Source organism: Mytilus trossulus, unplaced genomic scaffold (genome assembly GCF_036588685.1).
Source record: "Mytilus trossulus isolate FHL-02 unplaced genomic scaffold, PNRI_Mtr1.1.1.hap1 h1tg000380l__unscaffolded, whole genome shotgun sequence".
Taxonomy (NCBI): Eukaryota; Metazoa; Mollusca; class Bivalvia; order Mytilida; family Mytilidae; genus Mytilus; species Mytilus trossulus.
The window spans coordinates 506,546-533,744 of NW_026963343.1; the positions used below are offsets into that span (position 1 = coordinate 506,546).

At 33.0% G+C, this 27,199-nt stretch overlaps 1 protein-coding gene across 1 annotated transcript in view; it reads right to left on the reverse strand.

Annotated features, from left to right (window-relative positions):
- Nucleotides 1–5,159: 5,159 nt before the first annotated feature.
- The window catches only part of LOC134702052 (sodium/glucose cotransporter 4-like), a 28,208-nt gene continuing 6,168 nt past the window's right edge, over nucleotides 5,160–27,199 (reverse strand). The window contains exons 7-14 of the mRNA XM_063563150.1: nucleotides 14,170–14,250; nucleotides 12,991–13,205; nucleotides 12,502–12,637; nucleotides 11,242–11,349; nucleotides 10,255–10,574; nucleotides 8,805–9,026; nucleotides 6,004–6,127; nucleotides 5,160–5,386 (exon numbers count right to left, since the gene is read on the reverse strand). Of these exons, the coding sequence (XP_063419220.1) occupies nucleotides 5,160–5,386; nucleotides 6,004–6,127; nucleotides 8,805–9,026; nucleotides 10,255–10,574; nucleotides 11,242–11,349; nucleotides 12,502–12,637; nucleotides 12,991–13,205; nucleotides 14,170–14,250 (1,433 nt within the window). The remainder of the gene's footprint in view (nucleotides 5,387–6,003; nucleotides 6,128–8,804; nucleotides 9,027–10,254; nucleotides 10,575–11,241; nucleotides 11,350–12,501; nucleotides 12,638–12,990; nucleotides 13,206–14,169; nucleotides 14,251–27,199) is intronic.

Below are 27,199 nucleotides of genomic sequence, written 5' to 3' on the forward strand. Positions count from 1 at the left end.
AATTGAATACAAAAGTTAATAAACTAGAACAGTGTACTGGGAGGTTTGATGGTAAACTCGATCAAGTTGAAAAAAGCACACAGTTGATGAGTGACGAATTCGATTCCCAGAAAAAATCTCTTTCTGAATTTAAACGCGAAGTTGATAAACTGACAAAACAACTAAATTCGAACAAAGTCAGTATGGATTCGATCGAAAAAAAAATCAGCGGTACTGTCGATGAACAATTAAAAGAGAAACTCGTTGATGTGCATTTGAATTCGATGAGAAACAATCTGATATTTTATAACATTCATGAAGTTGATGGCGAAAATTGCTCAGATGTTGCTTTACGATTTTGCGCAGAATTTTTGAAAATCGCTGAACCCGAAACGAACTTAAGATTAACCGAAGCATATCGTATAGGGAAAAAGAGTGAAAAAGTAAGACCAATTCTCGTTAAATTTCAGACAACGTATATGCGTGATCTAGTAAAAAAGAATGCCAAACAACTGAAAGACACAAATTTTGGAATTTCTGAACAACTTCCTGTTGAAATACAAAACCGTCGTCGAGAAAAACTTCCACTACTAAAAGAGCTAAGACAGAAAAACATCAAAGCGTATTTTGTTAGAGATCAGATCTATGTCGGGGGCAAAGAGTATACACTATAGGAACAAAGCAGGGAAAAGTTTAAGAACTTAAAATGTCTTTCATGGAACATTCATGGACTGAATTCGGTATTTGAAGATAACACTTTTTTGAACCTAGTGAACAAATATGACATTTTGTTTTTATGTGAAACTTGGTTGAAAGATGACAATTCTATAGAAATCGATGGCTTCGTTAAATTATTGAGTCTAAATAGAGATAATAACATTGGTACAAGGAATGAGGGAGGTTTAGCTATTTTTTGTAGAAGTTATTTAATAGATGGTATTTCAATAGAAAAAGAACTGAGTTGTGGAATTGTTGTTATAAAATTTAAACATGATTTTTTCAATATGCTGTATGATATTATTGTATGTTTCTCTTATATACCTCATGAGAGGTCAAATTTTTATGTAATTAATGATATTGATTTTCATGAGATTATTGAAAATGTTATTTTAGAGTACAATCACAATAGTTCAGTTTTTGTTTGTGGTGATTTAAATAGCCGCATAGGCATTATTGATGACATTTTAGAAAACGATAATTTAGATAGATATGTTTCTAGTTTCGAACACATTGAAAACCCCATAATTCCGAAACGCCATTCGCTAGATAGTACAACCAATGCGTACGGTCGAAAGCTACTACAATTGTGCTTCAATACAGGTTTAACGGCGGCGAACGGAAGATTAGGAAAAGACCAGGACGGGAAATTTACATTTTGCACATCGAAAGGTAGAAGTGTAAATGACTATCTTCTCTTACCACCAGACGATTACAAACTATTGTCGGATTTTAATGTTTTAGAATTCAACGAACATTCCGACCATGCACCGTTATTTTTTGAACTCGTTTTAGAAGATGCAAGCCCAAAAAACGTATACCCTAAGACTCATAATATTTTGAAATGGGACGATAGTAAAACAAACGATTTTGTTGAAAGTATGCATCAACAAACAGAAAATTTAACATCATTAGTGAGTAATATTTCGAACGCGGATAATATGAATAGTGCAGTTAGGGATCTATCAAACATTTTGTATAACAATGCTTTTAAAGTCTTTGGTCGTTCGATTCTTATACGAGATAAAGCAACTACAGATAGACCGGATAATGTATGGTTTGATGTAAAATGTACAACTGCCCGTGATCAGTTCCATCGTGCTCGCAATTTCTTCTTTAGACACCCCACAGAAACAAATAGACAATTGTATGTAACTGAAAGGAACAATTTTAATAAGGTTAAACGAAAGGCAAAGTTCAATTACAAGCGGCGAAAAGGCGAAATTTTGTGTAATATGGCGAAAACAGACCCTAGGAAATTCTGGACCGAGGTTCGTAAAAATAAAAGAAACTCTGGTTGCAAAATAGACAATGCATTAATGTTAAAACACTTTGAATCTATCCTTGGAGATAACCCACCGGATTTATGTGACGAAGTTTTAAACCTTATGAACAACTCTGTTTTTGAAATTTTGAATATAAATGATCTAGACACTGAAATATCTGAGGATGAAATTAAAGCTGCGATACATAAAATGAAGTCAAGAAAGAGTGCGGGAAATGATGGCATAATTAGCGAAATGGTATCTTGTTGTCCAATCTTATTTGCACCAATTTTGAAAATTTTGTTTAACTTTATTTTTTCATCTGGAATATATCCTGATCACTGGACAGAATGTTTAGTCATAGCGGTTCCTAAAACTGGTGATTTATCAGATCCAAACAACTATAGACCAATAGTTTTAGTTAGTGTTTTATCCAAACTATTCACTACTATTTTAACCAATCGTTTATTGTCGTGGTCAGAGGAAGAAGAAAAACTAATCAACAATCAATTTGGCTTCAGACCCGGACGATCTACTATAGATGCAATATTTGTATTACATGGAATTATAACTAATACTCTTCAACAAAAGCAAAAACTGTACTGTTCATTCGTAGATTTCCGTAAAGCGTTTGACAAGCTGGACCGAAGAATACTAATGTATAAACTCATTAAAAGTGGAATAAGCTCCAAATTTGTTACTATTGTAAAATCTGTCTATTCTTCTGTTAAAATGCGTGTTAGATCTGGTGGTATTTTATCGGATTCGTTCGATAATTTAATGGGAGTAAAACAAGGGGAGCCCTTGTCGCCTCTTTTGTTTTTATTCTTCATCAATGACTTGATTGAGGACATTCATATTGATATGCGGGATGATGCCGTTACTGTGAATAATATTCTTATATATCTTATTCTTTTTGCGGATGACACTGTGTTGTTTGGAAAATCACCAGAATTATTGCAAGAACTTTTAGATAAATTATTGAAATACTGTCATAAGTGGAACATTGAAGTTAATACTGAAAAAACAAAAGTTATAGTATTTAGAAATGGATGGCAACCAGTAAGTGCCAGATTCTTCTACGACAATAAAGAGCTAGAAATTGTAAATTCCTGTATATATCTTGGCATGATGTTTTATTTTAATGGAAAATTCTTACAGACTCAGAAACGTGTGTCTCAACAGGGATCACGAGCTCTATCGTCATTGTTAAACTCAGTGAAAGATTTGTTCTTGTCAAAGAAGAAACAACTTGATCTATTTGACAGTATGGTGGCCTCTGTTCTTAATTACGCTTCGGAAATATGGGGTTTCAATCGAGGTAAAGATGTTGAGATTATTCACAATCGTTTCTGTCGATATATTTTAAAAGTTGGCAAATCTGTCCCAAATTGTTTTTTATATGGAGAATTGGGCCATTTTCCTATGTACATTATGAGAAAATTTAGAATTTTGAAATATTGGTTGAATATCTTATGTAACAAAACACCTATTGTTTATGATGTTTATAAATTGTTACTTGATGATGCCAATAATGGCAAAAAAAACTGGGCTTCTAATGTACGTGACTTACTATTTGATAGTGGTCTCAATTATATATGGTATCAACAATCTGAACTACATACTACTGAATTTTTTTATGTAATTAAAAATAGAATTATAGATCAGTATATACAAAGCTGGTTATCATATGTAGAAAAGAGCGAAAAACTTAGTATTTATAAGGATATAAAGTTAGAATTTAGGTTTGAGGATTATTTAGATTTTTGTTATAATTCACACTTTTTAACTAAATTGCGAAGTGGTACATTTAAACTGAATATTGAAACAGGAAGATATACTGGCATGGCTAGAGAATTACGTTTATGTAAATGTTGTAATATGCAGTGTGTTGAAAACGAATACCACTTTTTACTAGTATGCCCTGCCTATAGATCAATTAGGCCTCTATATTTGCCAAAATTCTATTGTTCTTGGCCAAACCTTACTAAATTACAGTATCTATTTAAATCAAAGTCTATTTTACATATTAAAAAATTGTGTAACTACATAAAATCTGCGTGGTCAATCAGATCACATATTGTTACTTAATGTTATTTGCTTTATTGTAATGATTTATATGTATTGTTCTCTGCTGTTTATCATTTGTCATGTTGTAAATATTTTTTTCGTTGCTATAGCATATATATGCTTTTTGCAATAAAGTATTCATTCATTCAATCTCTGGCTAGGGGTTAAATTGAAGTTTACATGAATACGGATTTAATGAGGTCGACCTATTTACTTGCAAGTGAATTAATAATTATCAATGTTTCTTCGCTTAATTTGACAAAATTGAACCATTTTGGCTGCTAAAAGCTAATTATTATTTCACTATTTCACTTTCATTATTGATTGAACAAAAAAGAATCTTACTTAAGATTTTTATATATCTCGTAGCTAGTGCCCCTTTAAGGTTTGTCCATGCGTATTTATTATTGTAGTAAGCATGTATAAACTGATACCCCAAAACTAAAAAGGCTTATCAAAGATCTAGATATGCAAATGTTTTTGACCGCGTGTGTGTTGGTGATTATCCGGTGTTTTACAGCCTTCATGCCAAAATTACGTAAACAACAGGTAAAAGATATCGAATCACATACGTTTGAAGGGTAAAATAAAAAAAATTGAATTCCAAAGGACACTACGCATACATGACAAATCAACGATCCGACGGCAGTTAAGAAACAAAGCATAAGGTGTTTAATAACAAAGATATCTTGAAACCTCTGGCAATACGATAAGTAATTATTATTTTGTCGTTTTACTGCTAGTTGTCTATTAAAATTTTCTATAACGATGTGTTATTTTGAACTTGACATATTATTAATCTTTTATTCTTACAAATTCTAATTCTTACCTCGGAAACTGGTAGGGTAATCAAAATCATATGAAGAATATGTTGTAAAAACCAAGTTCTATAACATTATAATAAGTTTTAAAATAGGAAAATGTATGCTTGACAACATGAATTGGAAGGCATCCTTCACATACATACTTTGGCGAAAGAATTTTACAATAACAACTAGACGAAAATTCGTGTATCATTTATGTTGAAAATAAAAGAAAATAGCATTGTCACGGAAATCTCTATCAGTCTGCAGTTATACACATTTTCACAAAATCAGCATTCATGGTAACTATGACATCTACTTATGTCTAACTAAATTTGCCTATAAGAAATGCTGTTAGTAAAGACATAAGTATAGCAGCACCATTTAACACTTTACGATACAAAGCAGTTTCATCAATTGATTTCATTTTCTGTCTCAGGTGGATTATCTCCCTTTGTGTCAAATATTGATGTTTGTGTACTTCATCTGTTGTTCCACAAACCCAGTCTTTAAATGCTTTACAAAAGCGTTGTCCAAACGATAGAGGAACATCTAAATGAAAAAAAAACAACAGTTAAACTCATGAGAAATAAAATGTAAATGTGATACAACAAAAAATTATTAGAATTTTAGAATCTTAATACTTTGTCCAGATTTGAACTTTCGCTTTCTAATATACGTTTTTGTTTGAAGTCAGCTGAAGCTCGCCCACATGTGCGGGTTGTTTTCTCTTCCACACATTCCCCGTTTGTATTCCAGAGTCCATTTAACGTGTTAATACTAGTGAGAATTTCTTGTTGACTCGACGCTCACCAATGAAATAAGACGGACCGTAAAAAACTGGAAATTTCTAGTCTTAGATATGTTAAGATTTTAAAATGAAGAAATGTCTGTACTCAGTCAGTAATATGACAGTTGTCATCCATTCGTTTGATCTTTCTGTTTTGCCATTTGGTTACGGACTTTCCGTTTTGAATTTTCCTCGTTCGTTATTTTTTATATATATATTACTTTTTTTATACTATTTACTCTGGTACAGAGTCGGCTATCTTGTTTACTTTTTATAATATATACTCTGGTACAGAATCGGCTATCGTGTAGTACACAACTCTGATGGATGGATCCAATGCAAAAAGCAATTCTAACTAGTGGATATACAACAAAAGTACCTGTTCCAATGTCTTCAATTATTTCATCTTTGTTTATTCTTGGTTCGTCTACCTCTTCGTCTTCCTCTGAAGATAATTCGGGGTCTTCGTCGTCGTCTTTCGTCCACCAAGTCACCCTTCTAAGCTGGGAAATATAGTTTGTATAATTAGAACATATACAGTTACTTTTTAAAATTATCATGAATGACACTTGTCCGTTATCATAGTAATTTTGTTTTCAATCAGACTGGTTTTGCTTCTTTCACATGTTTTTAAACAATAAACTATACACGACTGTCATATAAGTTGAGGGTTTAACTATCTATAAAACCAGGTTCAACCCAATATTTTCTTCGGAATGTTCCTGTACCTACCAGGAATATGACAATATATAGCAATAAGGAGATCGGGTACGATTGACAATAAGACAACTATCCCTCAATGTGCAAATGAAGTAGATGTAAACTAATATAGTCAACCGTATCGTAAGTAAAATATATACCGTATAGTAGTAGTCGGCTATAAGAAAATTATGAAAGTATTCAATTTGAAAACAAACGGGTTAATGGATAGTTAAGTAAATAAAAACGTTTTTTTTATATTCATTTTAAAATTTGTCCTTCATTGTCTAAATTTATAGTTTGATTTGTACATATATTTCAATAAATAACTGTTGCATAGCATGTTTTGTCTATTCTTTCCTTTGTTTATTTAAGATTTTTTTTCCCTTTTTTAATAATGATTTCCAAGTTTTTTTAACTACAAGGATACCGAAATGTATGTTGAAAGAATCGCCCACATATTGACAATGGAATTACCAGGAAACATCAAATCTTATTGCTAAATTTGCTTTGATAAATTCTAAGAAAAATTAAATCACAAACCATTGAGGTTTTGTTCCTGTAGCTGTCAGGAATATGACTCATATAACAATAAGTATATCTGCTATGATTGGCAATGAGTCAACCGTATGGCATTTGACAATGAGTAAAACCAGTACCGTAAAGTCGGCTATAAGAGGATCGACAAGAAAATCATGAATTATTTTAATTAAAAAACTAACTTTTGCTGGATAGCAAAGTTAACAAAAACGTTTTTCCAAATCATTTTGCATTTTGTCTTTTAATTATTATGTCTATTATTTCCTTTTTTAATCTAAGATTTTGTCCTTTTTATACTGATTTTCCAAGTATTCTTACTGAAAAGATGCCGAATTCTTTTTTAAAGAGAACCATCCATATATCGTACAATGTAACTAATAGGAAACACCAAATCTTAGTAATTGCTAAATTTACCTAGATTAATGCTAAGAACAATTGAATCACAAATCAATGAGGGTTTATAGATTTAAAATGAATGTTCTAGTTTCTTTCCACTAAATTGTAGTCACAGGATATAAAGTAAAAGTTGAAGAAAAGGGTTTCTATACCGATTTTATAAAATATTCAGAATGGATATGGCGGGAAACTACGAGACAATATTAATAATCGATGCATGGTTTCTAAAGATAACCAAACTTAACATTATATAATTTAAAAGTGATATCATTTTTATAAATTTGTGATATAATATTTCTGTTATGATTGTACTAAATTAAATGACCTTCTCCGGATAGAAACATTTTTCTAAAAATTAATAAATGTAGGGATACGTATTAAGGATATGCAAAATCCATCTTCGGCTAACTACATTAAAATATGTTCAACTTAATAAACACATCCGTATATTGTCCACAATGGAGGTTTTAAGAAGATTAAAATGTACTGCAACAGCTTCAAGGAAGATAATAAATTGATACCCTGATTATAATAGTTACACTTAGTCTATAATTAACTATTCACATGCACTAAATACTCACTGACTTAAGTGCACTTGACTATTGTTTCTGGAACAATCATCACTAAACCATTAAAGTTAGATACGCTATATTCACTGACCTAAGAGGACTTGACTATTGTTTTGCCACAATAATCATTAACCCTTAAAGTTAGATAAGCTCATCAATACCATATGTTTAGGAAACCATGAACACGAACGCACCATAAGGGCGATGTACTCAGTTCCTCTAAAAGGGTTAGTGGTTCCTTCAACATGATAACAACCGCCACATGAATCACGTTCAAATAAGTCTAAAGTCATATTATAGGCATTAATGATATTATTATTTATGTTTCTTGTCTAGAATAACAGAAAGAAATTACCAAAGTTAATGTATTAACCATTAGAGATTTACTCTCTTTTCGAAGAGTTGATAGGCATACGCTAAGCATCACTTAATACATTGTAGCTGATTGGTTAATGTTTCTTGTCTAGTTACCACCAAATCTATTTACTATTAGAAATTAACTAATTTTTCGTGGCGGCCTTGGTCTCGTTAAAAGATTGATAAAATTAACTCACTTTTCGTGGCGGCCTTGGTTTCGTAAAAAGACTGATAAAATTAACTCACTTTTCGTGGCGGATTTGGTCTCGTTAAAAGACTGATAAAATTAACTCACTTTTTGTGGCGGCCTTGAATTGGTCTCGTAAAAAGACTGATAAAATATACTCACTTTTCGTGGCGGCCTTGAATTGGTCTCGTAAAAAGACTGATAAAATATACTCAGTTTTCGTGGCGGACTTGAATTGGTCTCGTAAAAAGACTGATAAAATATACTCACTTTTCGTGGCGGCCTTGAATTGGTCTCGTAAAAAGACTGATAAAATATACTCACTTTTCGTGGCGGCCTTGAATTGGTCTCGTAAAAAGACTGATAAAATATACTCACTTTTTGTGGCGGCCTTGAATTGGTCTCGTAAAAAGACTGATAAAATATACTCACTTTTCTTGGCGGCCTTGGTCTTGTAAAAAGACTGATAACTACCATAGAAATACAACATAAAACTGCTAAAATGGCGGCAAAATGTGAGAAATCAACTTTGCTGATAATTGACGGTCTGGTATCTTGATCTCCACTACCACACGATGGCTGTACAAATGTAAAATCTAGAACCATTCGGATCAAGCCGATCACTAAACTGATCATAAGACCCCAAAATGCGCCCTAAATGATAAAAAAAAATAGTATCAATATTTTAACCACACCTTTTTACATCTATTGAGATGTTTGTCACTGGTGTTAAACAATCAACGATCAATCAATCAATCAATTTTCAATAGAAAATATTTCAGTTGGTGTTGGTTCGTTAAGAAGATATTGAAGATAAGCCAGCCGTATTTTATCATTTAATGTTTCTAAATTGCTGCTTTTCTATTTAAGATCTGAATAATTTTTGGTGAAATGTCATTTATTCAATTTATTCCTTTTTTGCCTTTTTCATATCTCAAAGAAGTCATTCTGAATTCGCTGGATACATGATTTGTTTGAACCCGACGTTCAGCAAGCTGAAACTCATACCTTTTCAGACCGAAAATATACATAACTGTTTTAAAAAATCATTTTCCTTTGGGTTTTTTATAAGTGTTTTCAAACAGTGTTGTCGATGCTTCATATCTATTTGCTGTAATCCATTAATAGTAACAAAGTAAATTGGAATGTCTTTGTGTTAACTTTTATATTTCATGTAATTGAATTTTATAAAATCAGCAAATTTTTTATTATATTATAAAATTTGAAATACTCCGTTCACAGATAAAAAAAAATAAAAAAAAACGAAATCGATCTATTAACTTTGTTTATTACATTGTTTGCAATGAATTACATTGATTTCCCAGTTAGATAAATCCGATAATTTCACATGTGAAATAAACGTGGTTATTTCACTCTCTGACGTCATACAACAAAATGCGTTGTCAAGACGTCGATAACGTCGAAACAAAACATGCGTAGGAAAACTATATAGTTCCTCATATTTTCTACATTAATTTCATAAAAAAAATACAATTTGACAATGTAATAAAAAGTATAACTAATCGCCGTATTTGAATATCAAAAATAAGACAACTTGTGACCGAACGCCGCTATGGATTAAACTCGTGCTGCGCACTCGTTTAATCCATGCGTCGTTCGGTCACGCGTTGTCTTATTTTTTATATTCAAATACGGCGATTAGTTATACTATAAGTCATTTTGGATCATGTAGGTCTCTAATTATTAAAGTTTCTGTTCAATCGGATCTTTCTGCGTTTGAAGCTTAAAGTTTCGAATGAGGAAAAAAATTCAAAAAATAGCTTCAAACGCAAAGTTTATTAAATGTTACTTTCATTATTGCTTGTATAATTCGTATTCTTTTATTTCTTTTCAATTTCAAAACTATTCATCTGCATTTTACCTGCTCTGTCAATCTTTTCCAAAACAAGCCCAGAACAAACATGACACACATCTGTGGTAAGAAGTACGACCTTATTCCTATAAAGTAAAACCAAAACATGCCACCTTGAGCCGCGTCCATGATTGGTAGCCACACTATACTTATAACAACTAGAATCATCACAGTTACCCTGCCAACAACCATTAGCTCTGCTTGTGTTGCCTTCTTACGGAACTGTTTCCAAATATCCATGGTGGCTATAGCGCTTGCGCTGTTTAGGATAGATGTCAGTGAGCTCATAAGAGCTGCCAATAGCGCGGCCAGCATTAGTCCTCTCAGACCTATCAGTAAGGTAATAAAATAAATTGTAAAGCTAGGGTTACTTATACTTCGTTTCATATTTCTGATGAATTATTTGAAAAGCTTTAAGAACATGCGAAAATTACAAAGTGACAAGATTGGTGTTCAGTTTAGTTTTACAGTATTTAATTGCTTGCAACAATGCGAAAAAAATAACTCACATTTTTGACAAATAAGGCGATATAAGTATTTTGTCAGTTTTTCTGTTATAAAGCAATGAGTTTGATTGTTGAAAGTCTTTAGTTTTGTCTTCTTTTTGTAATCACCATTTCACTTCATGTATTTAATCAACCACATATACATGCCTTTGAATTTTAATTTTGTATTCAAAAACTGGTTTTGACAAACATACTAATCAACTGATGTCTCTGCATTGTAACTATATAAATAAAGTTTGCCACATCTCTGGAGTAGCAACTCTGAAATACTTTTTTTATTTAACAAATAATACCTGTATGACTATTTCAAGTTTATTTTACAATGTTATGTAAAATACTGTATGATGTATCAATTATATATGTTATGTGTATATGCCCCCTGGGGACCTAATTTGGAAAATAAAATTTATCTTATCTTATCTTATCTTATCTGTAACGTTTATCACAAGAACACAACTGTTACATGATTTAGGATTTAGATTTTTCATACCTTTTGGCATCAACCGTAGAACGAGAACAGGGTAAGCAAAATTGCTGCAACCAGCTTTATTGTGACAAAACGCTTCACATTTGTCTGGATCGGCACATGCAATTTCATCTGCAAACAATTTTTCCAAAAGTTATCAAAGGTACAAGGATTATAATTTAGTACGCCAGACGCGCGTTTCGTTTACATAAGACTCATCAGTGACGCTCAAATAAAAATATTTATAATGCCAAAAAGTACAAAGTTGAAGAGCATTGAGGATCGAAAATTCCAAAAACGTTGTGCCAAATACGGCTAAGGTAATCTATGCCTGGGACAAGAAAATCCTTAGTGTTTCGAAAAATTCAAAGTTTTGTAAACAAGAAATTTATAAAAATGACCACATTATTGATATTCATGTCAACACCGAAGTGTTGATTACTGGGCTGGTGATTAGTCCTTAACCAATAGTCTTCTCATTATAGGCTATCAATTGGGAAAAGATAGATGGACATATGAAAACCACAATCTTTTTCTCAAACAATTTAAAGTGTTTGGTAATGGGAGTCTCCTATAAAGAGTGTTTTATTTGTAACATTTTCATACCCATGTTTGTTTTCCTTAATCGGCTATTAGACTTGTAGGTTTTGTTAACTGATAAATATTTGATAAAAGGAAGATAACTCATATTCATAACTAATTTCAAATGAGTATTTCAATTACTAAGTATGATTCAGTATGTCACGTCATCAGATTTTCTGTTAGCAAGTTCCAGTCCTCAATGTCCCCTCAAGAAAACAAAATCGTATAGTAATGACAAAAATTCAAAGGAACGCATCTAAACCGTGAACAAAAAATTTCAACACAATATTTTTGTTACTGTTTTCAAATAATTTAATTAACAATACAAATGACACAGTTGGTACAAGAAAATCTCAAACATACACACATACAATTAAACAAAGAACGCAAAGGTTTATATTTTACTATGCATATACATTTAACAAAAAAAATCAAAAAAATCAAGCATTTTTAACCAAATTTTTTAATTGGTATAAAACACAATAAGCAAATTAAAGGGGCTTGCTACATAATCAAAACAAATACATAGACATAAGTAAAATTAAGAAAAAATAAAAGCAATGGCACTGTAACAAAAAAAAACACATTTGCATTGCTGCTAAACAAAGCAAAAAACTAAGACCAAGAACAAAAAACTGTAAGCAAAACATACGGATGAGTTGTCAGACAACAAAATTATTAGTTTTATTTAATTTTGCTCACCTGGATATAAGATACGACTAATCATACCAGGAACAATAAATGTAAATAACCCCAAAAGCTTTAAAGCTCCACCTAGTAGTGTACCGGCCTTAGCATGAATCATATCTCGAGCTGATAGGGTTCTCTGTACTATAAGCTATCAAAAGAAATGGCACACTTGAAAACAACAACGCCTATGTGAAAAATTCCTTTAAACATATGAAATTATAGTATAAAGTAAATGTTTTGTTGTTGTCGTTGTGAATGTTTTTATTTATTTGACTCTGTATGCTTATGGCTAACCTCTAATTGTATAGTTTTAGTGAGAAGTAATTATACATGTACGTACATGTACATTCCGATTTTTTTGTGTTTATTTTAATATTTCTACTTTTTGCAATATAATTGTTCGTTTTTCCAGATTATCAACAGTTTCTTGATAACACTTTGTGTAAAAGGTTTGATCAAGTAAATAACAACTCTTGATTGTATTAATAATAAATCATAAACCTGATCTTGACACCAAACATAAAGTCCCATGACAGACAGTCCTGTCAAAGCCCCTGTCCATGGAATATCACCAGTCGTAGCACTTCGGAATATATGTAAGGCGTCTTCCCGAGGCATTCCGCATGAATACAGGGACTGGTTCATCAGTGTATAGTTTGAAGCGCTGTTCATATACTTTTCCGTCATTTCGTTCCAGCCACCGACCTGTATTATACCTGCAGATTAAAGTAAACATGTTGGCCTTTGTTAGTCTTGTATTATTTTAATTTTAGTTTCTTGTGTACTATTTGGAAATCAGTATGGCGTTCATTATCACTGAACTAGTATATATTTGTTTAGGGGTCAGCTGAAGGACGACTCCGGGTGCGGGAATTTCTTGCTACATTAAAGACCTGTTGGTGACCTTCTGCTGTTATTTTTTTATTTGGTCGGGTTGTTGTCTCTTTGACACATTCCCCATTTCCATTCTCAATTTTATCAATTACTTTTAAAAAACTTAAAATAAAGGTATTTTTGACTCGTTGTTCTATCTAATATAGGACACGTTTTCTGTGAAAAAAAGATACAAGAAGATGCAGTATGAGTGCCAATGAGACAACTCTCCATCCAAGTTACAATTTGTAAAAGTAAACCATTATAGGTTAATGTACGGTTTTCAAAACAGAGCATTGGCTAACCCCGAACAGAAAGCTACATGTATAAATGACTAGTGTAAAACAATTCAAACGAGAAAACCAACGGCCAAATCTATTTAAAAAAAAAGAGAAACCCATCAACAAACCACAACTACTGAACATCAGATTGAGGACATTATGTGGGTTAGGACTTTTAAAAATTGAGTCTATCTCCAAACGAAATGTAATTATTTATAATACAAATGATAGGTAGATATACTAATTTTGTGGTTATACAGACAGTCAATATCACGAACTTTGATAAGAACTGTACGCAAGTTCAAAATTCTTGTCCATTTAAGAAAAAGGAGATGTTGTATGACTGCCAATGGTACAACTATTCGCCAATGTTCAAATACAATGGATGTGAGCAATTGAGGGCAACCGTGAGGCCTTCTACAATGAGAAAAACCCGTACAGTATTGTAGAATATAAAAGGACCATTCAAACATTTTACAAAATATATTCTATATCCACAATTTATAAATATGCAAAATCTACATACCAATTACGAATAATAAAATGGAGCTGATGATTAGAACAACGGATTGCAGAGCATCTGTGTACATTACAGTTGTAAGACCACCTACAAATACATCATTCTAAAGACTGTCAATACACAATGAAAACAACGGATTGTAGAGCATCTGTGTACATTACAGTTGTAAGACCACCTACAAATACATCATTCTTAAGACTGTCAATACACAATGAAAACAACGGATTGTAGAGCATCTGTGTACATTACAGTTGTAAGACCACCTACAAATACATCATTCTTAAGACTGTCAATACACAATGAAAACAACGGATTGTAGAGCATCTGTGTACATTATAGTTGTTAAACCACCTACAAATACATCATTCCAAAGACTGTCAATACACAATGAGAATAACCTACAAATACATCATTCTAAAGACTGTCAATACACAATGAAAACAACTGATTGTAGAGCATCTGTGTACATTGCAGTTTTTAGACCACCTACAAATACATCATTCTTAAGACTGTCAATACACAATGAGAATAACCTACAAATACATCATTCCAAAGACTGTCAATACACAATGAAAACAACTGATTGCAGAGCATCTGTGTACATTGGAGTTGTTAAATCACCTACAAATACATCATTTCAAAGACTGTCAATACACAATGAGAACAACTGATTGCAGAGCATCTGTGTACATTGCAGTTTTTAGACCACCACCAAATACATCATTCTTAAGACTGTCAATACACAATGAGAACAACGGATTGTAGAGCATCTGTGTACATTACAGTTGTTAAACCACCTACAAATACATCATTCCAAAGACTATCAATACAAAATGAAAACAACTGATTGTAGAGCATCTGTGTACATTACAGTTGTTAGACCACCTACAAATACATCATTCTTAAGACTGTCAATACACAATGAGAACAACGGATTGTAGAGCATCTGTGAACATTACAGTTGTTAAACCACCTACAAATACATCATTCCAAAGACTGTCAATACACAATGAGAATGACCTACAAATACATCATTCTAAAGACTGTCAATACACAATGAAAACAACTGATTGCAGAGCATCTGTGTACATTGCAGTTTTTAGACCACCACCAAATACATCATTCTTAAGACTGTCAATACACAATGAGAACAACGGATTGTAGAGCATCTGTGTACATTACAGTTGTTAAACCACCTACAAATACATCATTCCAAAGACTATCAATACACAATGAAAACAACTGATTGTAGAGCATCTGTGTACATTACAGTTGTTAGACCACCTACAAATACATCATTCTTAAGACTGTCAATACACAATGAGAACAACGGATTGTAGAGCATCTGTGTACATTACAGTTGTTAAACCTCCTACAAATACATCATTCTTAAGACTGTCAATACACCATGAGAACAACGGATAGTAGAGCATCTGTGTACATTGGAGTTTTTAGACCACCTACAAATACATCATTCCAAAGACTGTCAATACACAATGAGAATAACCTACAAATACATCATTCGAAAGACTGTCAATACACAATGAGAATAACCTACAAATAAATCATTCTAAAGACTTTCAATACACAATGAAAACAACTGATTGCAGAGCATCTGTGTACATTGCAGTTTTCAGACCACCACCAAATACATCATTCTTAAGACTGTCAATACACAATGAGAACAACGGATTGTAGAGCATCTGTGTACATTACAGTTGTTAAACCACCTACAAATACATCATTCCAAAGACTATCAATACACAATGAACACAACTGATTGTAGAGCATCTGTGTACATTACAGTTGTTAGACCACCTACAAATACATCATTCTTAAGACTGTCAATACACAATGAGAACAACGGATTGTAGAGCATCTGTGTACATTACAGTTGTTAAACCACCTACAAATACATCATTCTTAAGACTGTCAATACACCATGAGAACAACGGATTGTAGAGCATCTGTGTACATTGGAGTTTTTAGACCACCTACAAATACATCATTCCAAAGACTGTCAATACACAATGAGAATAACCTACAAATACATCATTCCAAAGACTGTCAATACACAATGAGAATAACCTACAAATACATCATTCTAAAGACTGTCAATACACAATGAAAACAACGGATTGTAGAGCATCTGTGTACATTGGAGTTTTTAGACCACCTACAAATACATCATTCCAAAGACTGTCAATACACAATGAGAACAACGGATTGTAGAGCATCTGTGTACATTACAGTTGTTAAACCACCTACAAATACATCATTCCAAAGACTGTCAATACACAATGAGAATAACCTACAAATACATCATTCTAAAGACTGTCAAAACACAATGAAAACAACTGATTACAGAGCATCTGTGTACATTGCAGTTGTTAAACCACCTACAAATACATCATTCTTAAGACTGTCAATACACAATGAAAACAACTGATTGCAGAGCATCTGTGTACATTGCAGTTGTTAAACCACCTACAAATACATCATTCCAAAGACTGTCAATACACAATGAAAACAACTGATTGCAGAGCATCTGTGTACATTGGAGTTGTTAGATCACCTACAAATACATCATTCCAAAGACTGTCAATACACAATGAGAATAACCTACAAATACATCATTCCAAAGACTGTCAATACACAATGAAAACAACTGATTGCAGAGCATCTGTGTACATTGGAGTTTTTAGACCACCTACAAATACATCATTCTAAAGACTGTCAATACACAATAAGAATAACCTACAAATACATCATTCCAAAGACTGTCAATACACAATGAAAACAACTGATTGCAGAGCATCTGTGTACATTGGAGTTTTTAGACCACCTACAAATACATCATTCTAAAGACTGTCAATACACAATGAGAATAACCTACAAATACATCATTCTAAAGACTGTCAATACACAATGAAATCAACTGATTGCAGAGCATCTGTGTACATTGGAGTTGTTAAATCACCTACAAATACATCATTCTAAAGACTGTCAATACACAATGAAAACAACTGATTGCAGAGCATCTGTGTACATTGGAGTTGTTAAACAACCTACAAATACATCATTCTAAAGACTGTCAATACACAATGAAAACAACTGATTGCAGAGCATCTGTGTACATTGCAGTTGTTAAACCACCTACAAATACATCATTCTAAAGACTGTCAATACACAATGAGAATAACTTACAAATACATCATTTCAAAGACTGTCAATACACAATAAAAACAACTGATTGCAGAGCATCTGTGTACATTGGAGTTTTTAGACCACCTACAAATACATCATTTCAAAGACTGTCAATACACAATGAAAACAACTGATTGTAGAGCATCTGTGTACATTATAGTTGTTAAACCACCTACAAATAAATCATTCCAAAGACTGTCAATACACAATGAGAATAACCTACAAATACATCATTCTAAAGACTGTCAATACACAATGAAAACAACTGATTGCAGAGCATCTGTGTACATTGCAGTTGTTAAACCACCTACAAATACATCATTCTAAAGACTGTCAATACACAATGAAAACAACTGATTGCAGAGCATCTGTGTACATTGGAGTTTTTAGACCACTTACAAATACATCATTTCAAAGACTGTCAATACACAATGAGAATAACCTACAAATACATCATTCCAAAGACTGTCAATACACAATGAAAACAACTGATTGCAGAGCATCTGTGTACATTGGAGTTTTTAGACCACCTACAAATACATCATTTCAAAGACTGTCAATACACAATGAAAACAACTGATTGCAGAGCATCTGTGTACATTGGAGTTTTTAGACCACCTACAAATACATCATTCCAAAGACTGTCAATACACAATGAGAATAACCTACAAATACATCATTCCAAAGACTGTCAATACACAATGAAAACAACTGATAGCAGAGCATCTGTGTACATTGGAGTTTTTAGACCACCTACAAATACATCATTTCAAAGACTGTCAATACACAATGAAAACAACTGATTGTAGAGCATCTGTGTACATTATAGTTGTTAAACCACCTACAAATAAATCATTCCAAAGACTGTCAATACACAATGAGAATAACCTACAAATACATCATTCTAAAGACTGTCAATACACAATGAAAACAACTGATTGCAGAGCATCTGTGTACATTGCAGTTGTTAAACCACCTACAAATACATCATTCTAAAGACTGTCAATACACAATGAAAACAACTGATTGCAGAGCATCTGTGTACATTGCAGTTGTTAAACCACCTACAAATACATCATTCCAAAGACTGTCAATACACAATGAGAATAACCTACAAATACACCATTCTAAAGACTGTCAATACACAATGAAAACAACTGATTGCAGAGCATCTGTGTACATTGCAATTTTTAGACCACCACCAAATACATCATTCTTAAGACTGTCAATACACAATGAGAACAACGGATTGTAGAGCATCTGTGTACATTACAGTTGTTTAACCACCTACAAATACATCATTCCAAAGAATATCAATACACAATGAAAACAACTGATTGTAGAGCATCTGTGTACATTACAGTTGTTAGACCACCTACAAATACATCATTCTTAAGACTGTCAATACACAATGAGAACAACGGATTGTAGAGCATCTGTGTACATTACAGTTGTTAAACCACCTACAAATACATCATTCCAAAGACTGTCAATACACAATGAGAATAACCTACAAATACATCATTCTAAAGACAGTCAATACACAATGAAAACAACTGATTGCAGAGCATCTGTGTACATTGCAGTTTTTAGACCACCACCAAATACATCATTCTTAAGACTGTCAATACACAATGAGAACAACGGATTGTAGAGCATCTGTGTACATTATAGTTGTTAAACCACCTACAAATACATCATTCTTAAGACTGTCAATACACAATGAGAACAACGGATTGTAGAGCATCTGTGTACATTACAGTTGTTAAACCACCTACAAATACATCATTCCAAAGACTATCAATACACAATGAAAACAACTGATTGTAGAGCATCTGTGTACATTACAGTTGTTAGACCACCTACAAATACATCATTCTTAAGACTGTCAATACACAATGAGAACAACGGATTGTAGAGCATCTGTGTACATTACAGTTGTTAAACCACCTACAAATACATCATTCTTAAGACTGTCAATACACAATGAGAACAACGGATTCTAGAGCATCTGTGTACATTACAGTTGTTAAACCACCTACAAATACATCATTCCAAAGACTGTCAATACACAATGAGAATAACCTACAAATACATCATTCTAAAGACTGTCAATACACAATGAAAACAACTGATTGCAGAGCATCTGTGTACATTGCAGTTTTTATACCACCTACAAAATCATCATTTCAAAGACTGTCAATACACAATGAGAATAACCTACAAATACATCATTCTAAAGACTGTCAATACACAATGAAAACAACTGATTGCAGAGCATCTGTGTACATTGGAGTTGTTAAACCACCTACAAATACATCATTCTAAAGACTGTCAATACACAATGAAAACAACTGATTGCAGAGCATCTGTGTACATTGGAGTTGTTAAACCACCTACAAATACATCATTCTAAAGACTGTCAATACACAATGAAAACAACTGATTGCAGAGCATCTGTGTACATTGCAGTTGTTAAACCACCTACAAATACATCATTCTAAAGACTGTCAATACACAATGAGAATAACTTACAAATACATCATTCCAAAGACTGTCAATACACAATAAAAACAACTGATTGCAGAGCATCTGTGTACATTGGAGTTTTTAGACCACCTACAAATACATCATTTCAAAGACTGTCAATACACAATGAGAATAACCTACAAATACATCATTCCAAAGACTGTCAATACACAATGAAAACAACTGATTGCAGAGCATCTGTGTTCATTGGAGTTTTTAGACCACCTACAAATACATCATTTCAAAGACTGTCAATACACAATGAAAACAACTGATTGTAGAGCATCTGTGTACATTATAGTTGTTAAACCACCTACAAATAAATCATTCCAAAGACTGTCAATACACAATGAGAATAACCTACAAATACATCATTCTAAAGACTGTCAATACACAATGAAAACAACTGATTGCAGAGCATCTGTGTACATTGCAGTTGTTAAACCACCTACAAATACATCATTCTAAAGACTGTCAATACACAATGAAAACAACTGATTGCAGAGCATCTGTGTACATTGGAGTTTTTAGACCACCTACAAATACATCATTTCAAAGACTGTCAATACACAATGAGAATAACCTACAAATACATCATTCCAAAGACTGTCAATACACAATGAAAACAACTGATTGCAGAGCATCTGTGTACATTGGAGTTTTTAGACCACCTACAAATACATCATTTCAAAGACTGTCAATACACAATGACAACAACTGATTGCAGAGCATCTGTGTACATTGGAGTTTTTAGACCACCTACAAATACATCATTCCAAAGACTGTCAATACACAATGAGAATAACCTACAAATACATCATTCCAAAGACTGTCAATACACAATGAAAACAACTGATTGCAGAGCATCTGTGTACATTGGAGTTTTTAGACCACCTACAAATACATCATTTCAAAGACTGTCAATACACAATGAGAATAACCTACAAATACATCATTCCAAAGACTGTCAATACACAATGAAAACAACTGATTGCAGAGCATCTGTGTACATTGGAGTTTTTAGACCACCTACAAATACATCATTTCAAAGACTGTCAATACACAATGAAAACAACTGATTGTAGAGCATCTGTGTACATTATAGTTGTTAAACCACCTACAAATAAATCATTCCAAAGACTGTCAATACACAATGAGAATATCCTACAAATACATCATTCTAAAGACTGTCAATACACAATGAAAACAACTGATTGCAGAGCATCTGTGTACATTGCAGTTGTTAAACCACCTACAAATACATCATTCTAAAGACTGTCAATACACAATGAAAACAACTGATTGCAGAGCATCTGTGTACATTGCAGTTGTTAAACCACCTACAAATACATCATTCCAAAGACTGTCAATACACAATGAGAATAACCTACAAATACATCATTCTAAAGACTGTCAATACACAATGAAAACAACTGATTGCAGAGCATCTGTGTACATTGCAGTTTTTAGACCACCACCAAATACATCATTGTTAAGACTGTCAATACACAATGAGAACAACGGATTGTAGAGCATCTGTGTACATTACAGTTGTTAAACCACCTACAAATACATCATTCCAAAGAATATCAATACACAATGAAAACAACTGATTGTAGAGCATCTGTGTACATTACAGTTGTTAGACCACCTACAAATACATCATTCTTAAGACTGTCAATACACAATGAGAACAACGGATTGTAGAGCATCTGTGTACATTACAGTTGTTAAACCACCTACAAATACATCATTCCAAAGACTGTCAATATACAATGAGAATAACCTACAAATACATCATTCTAAAGACTGTCAATACACTATGAAAACAACTGATTGCAGAGCATCTGTGTACATTGCAGTTTTTAGACCACCACCAAATACATCATTCTTAAGACTGTCAATACACAATGAGAACAACGGATTGTAGAGCATCTGTGTACATTATAGTTGTTAAACCACCTACAAATACATCATTCTTAAGACTGTCAATACACAATGAGAACAACGGATTGTAGAGCATCTGTGTACATTACAGTTGTTAAACCACCTACAAATACATCATTCCAAAGACTATCAATACACAATGAAAACAACTGATTGTAGAGCATCTGTGTACATTACAGTTGTTAGACCACCTACAAATACATCATTCTTAAGACTGTCAATACACAATGAGAACAACGGATTGTAGAGCATCTGTGTACATTACAGTTGTTAAACCACCTACAAATACATCATTCTTAAGACTGTCAATACACAATGAGAACAACGGATTGTAGAGCATCTGTGTACATTACAGTTGTTAAACCACCTACAAATACATCATTCCAAAGACTGTCAATACACAATGAGAATAACCTACAAATACATCATTCTAAAGACTGTCAATACACAATGAAAACAACTGATTGCAGAGCATCTGTGTACATTGCAGTTTTTACACCACCTACAAAATCATCATTTCAAAGACTGTCAATACACAATGAGAATAACCTACAAATGCATCATTCTAAAGACTGTCAATACACAATGAAAACAACTGATTGAAGAGCATCTATGTACATTACAGTTGTGAGACAACCAACAAATACATCATAATAAAGACTGTCAATACACCATGAGAATAACAGATTGTAGAGCATCTGTGTACATTACAGTTGTTAAACCACCTACAAATACATCATACCAAAGACTGTCAATACACAATGAGAACAACGGATTGTAGAGCATCTGTGTACATTACAGTTGTTAAACCACCTACAAAGACATCATTATAAAGACTGTCAATACACAATTAGAACAACGGATTGTAGAGCAAATGTATACATAACAGTTGTGAAACCACCTACAAATACATCATACTAAAGACTGTCAATACACAATGAGAACAACTGATTGAAGAGCATCTGTGTACATTACAGTTGTGAGACAACCTACAAATACATCATACTAAAGACTGTCAATACACAATGAGAACAACGGATTGTAGAGCATCTGTGTACATTACAGTTGTTAAACCACCTACAAATACATCATACTAAAGACTGTCAATACACAATGAGAACAACGGATTGTAGAGCATCTGTGTACATTACAGTTGTTAAACCACCTACAAATACATCATACCAAAGAAAGACTGTCAATACACAATGAGAACAACGAATTGTAGAGCATCTGTGTACATTACAGTTGTTAAACCACCTACAAACACATCATACTAAAGACTGGCGATACACAATGAGAATAACCTACAAATACATCATTCTAAAGACTGTCAATACACAATGAGAACAACGGATTGTTGAGCATCTGTGTACATTACAGTTGTGAGACAACCTACAAATACATCATACCAAAGACTGTCAATACAAAATGTGAGAACAACGAATTGTAGAGCATCTGTGTACATTACAGTTGTAAGACAACCTACAAATACATCATACTAAAGACTGTCAATACACAATGAGAACAACGGATTGTAGAGCATCTGTGTACATTACAGTTGTCAAACCACCTACAAATACATCATACTAAAGACTGGCGATACACAATGAGAATAGCCTACAAATACATCATTCTAAAGACTGTCAATACACAATGAGAACAACGGATTGTTGAGCATCTGTGTACATTACAGTTGTGAGACAACCTACAAATACACCATACCAAAGACTGTCAATACACAATGAGAACAACGAATTGTAGAGCATCTGTGTACATTACAGTTGTTAAACCACCTACAAATACATCATACTAAAGACTGGCGATACACAATGAGAACAACGAATTGTAGAGCATCTGTGCACATTAAAGTTGTAAGACCACCTACAAATATATCATTCTTAGGAATGGCGATACACAATGAGAACAACGGATTGTAGAGCATCTGTGTACATTATAGTTGTTAAACCACCTACAAATACATCATTCTTAAGACTGTCAATACACAATGAGAACAACGGATTGTAGAGCATCTGTGTACATTACAGTTGTTAAACCACCTACAAATACATCATTCCAAAGACTATCAATACACAATGAAAACAACTGATTGTAGAGCATCTGTGTACATTACAGTTGTTAGACCACCTACAAATACATCATTCTTAAGACTGTCAATACACAATGAGAACAACGGATTGTAGAGCATCTGTGTACATTACAGTTGTTAAACCACCTACAAATACATCATTCTTAAGACTGTCAATACACAATGAGAACAACGGATTGTAGAGCATCTGTGTACATTACAGTTGTTAAACCACCTACAAATACATCATTCCAAAGACTGTCAATACACAATGAGAATAACCTACAAATACATCATTCTAAAGACTGTCAATACACAATGAAAACAACTGATTGCAGAGCATCTGTGTACATTGCAGTTTTTACACCACCTACAAAATCATCATTTCAAAGACTGTCAATACACAATGAGAATAACCTACAAATGCATCATTCTAAAGACTGTCAATACACAATGAAAACAACTGATTGAAGAGCATCTATGTACATTACAGTTGTGAGACAACCAACAAATACATCATAATAAAGACTGTCAATACACCATGAGAATAACAGATTGTAGAGCATCTGTGTACATTACAGTTGTTAAACCACCTACAAATACATCATACCAAAGACTGTCAATACACAATGAGAACAACGGATTGTAGAGCATCTGTGTACATTACAGTTGTTAAACCACCTACAAAGACATCATTATAAAGACTGTCAATACACAATTAGAACAACGGATTGTAGAGCAAATGTATACATAACAGTTGTGAAACCACCTACAAATACATCATACTAAAGACTGTCAATACACAATGAGAACAACTGATTGAAGAGCATCTGTGTACATTACAGTTGTGAGACAACCTACAAATACATCATACTAAAGACTGTCAATACACAATGAGAACAACGGATTGTAGAGCATCTGTGTACATTACAGTTGTTAAACCACCTACAAATACATCATACTAAAGACTGTCAATACACAATGAGAACAACGGATTGTAGAGCATCTGTGTACATTACAGTTGTTAAACCACCTACAAATACATCATACCAAAGAAAGACTGTCAATACACAATGAGAACAACAAATTGTAGAGCATCTGTGTACATTACAGTTGTTAAACCACCTACAAACACATCATACTAAAGACTGGCGATACACAATGAGAATAACCTACAAATACATCATTCTAAAGACTGTCAATACACAATGAGAACAACGGATTGTTGAGCATCTGTGTACATTACAGTTGTGAGACAACCTACAAATACATCATACCAAAGACTGTCAATACACAATGAGAACAACGAATTGTAGAGCATCTGTGTACATTACAGTTGTAAGACAACCTACAAATACATCATACTAAAGACTGTCAATACACAATGAGAACAACGGATTGTAGAGCATCTGTGTACATTACAGTTGTCAAACCACCTACAAATACATCATACTAAAGACTGGCGATACACAATGAGAATAGCCTACAAATACATCATTCTAAAGACTGTCAATACACAATGAGAACAACGGATTGTTGAGCATCTGTGTACATTACAGTTGTGAGACAACCTACAAATACACCATACCAAAGACTGTCAATACACAATGAGAACAACGAATTGTAGAGCATCTGTGTACATTACAGTTGTTAAACCACCTACAAATACATCATACTAAAGACTGGCGATACACAATGAGAACAACGAATTGTAGAGCATCTGTGCACATTAAAGTTGTAAGACCACCTACAAATATATCATTCTTAGGAATGGCGATACACAATGAGAACAACGGATTGTAGAGCATCTGTGTACATTACAGTTGTGAGACCACCTACAAATAAATCATTCTAAAGACTGACGATACACAATTAGAGATCATCTGTGTACATTACAGTTGTGAGACCACCAACAAACACATCATTCTTAAGACTGGGGATACAAAATTAGAGAGCATCTGTGTACATTACAGTGGTGAGACCACCTACAAATACATCTTTCTTTAGACTGACGATACAAAATTTGGTAATACTTCGTACTATTTTAAGTTATTTTTACATAAAAATATAATCCACCTTGAAGTTCGCGTTTTTTATTAATTATTTTGTTTCTCAGGCATAAGCATTTAAAGACTGTATAGACTTTCCGACGATAGAGAGGTAACATGTCTTTTGCATTACCATATGAAATGAATTAGAAGAAAGAAATGTTTAATGATGTTTTGCTAGGCAATTAAAATTTCTGCATTGGTAAAACAACCAAGAAGGGTAGTATTTCTATAATATGCAAAGGGGTTGCTAGGCAATAATGCATTCTATAATTGTGTGTCAAACCAAAACCAAGCAGCAACTTCAGTATCAAGTAAGTACAAAAAGAAAAATGGTATACATTTTTACAATATCTTGTTCAATATTGAAAATATTTTAACGTAACCAAATATAAAACAGTTAACATCCAGTATGATTTTAATTTTTATGACATATGCAAAATAAAGTCGTACATGCTATATAATGAATAATTTTTTGATTGATGGACGTTTAATGTGTCACCTTACAGGCACTAGGTGTACTTCTGAATTCAAAACATTCACAGAGGATATGGACTCATATTCCCAACCAGTGTTTTGTTATATCTTCTGAGCTTCAGACGAAAGAGGGTATAGAGCAATGACAGGAAATATGATCCAATACCACCTGTACAGCCTGAATATAAGTTATATTACACAACTGACTACCCCGATAACCAAACTGTTACCGTTTTCATCTTTGATATTTACATCGAGATCTGGGGTGGTGTTCTCGAAGCTATCTTCGGATTAGGACGTGTCCTAAGTCTATCTTATGACAAGTCTTTGTCCTAAGTCGTGTTCTCGAACTTATGATATTTCTCATTTTTCGTCCTAACTTTAGAACACCCAATAAGGTGTCTTAAGAGCATCCTATCTTCATCCTAGTGTAATAATGTTTGGATTTCGCTTTTTGCTCATTATTTTACGTGAAAATGAACATAATATGAAACGCACCATCGGTCATTAAGTCGTATATAAAGAAATTGTGCATGATTTTAAACTTTGAACTTCGTGTTTAACGATACGATTACACAACAAATTTAATTCTCATTTCAAAACAAATTGTTTTCAAGTTTAAATAAAAATCCTTTTTGATATAATTACATTGGTAATTATGCATTTAATTCTGTACATGTTATTATAAAATTCGTAAACAATTTTGTTAAATAATTTTGTCATTAATAAATGTTTTATCAAA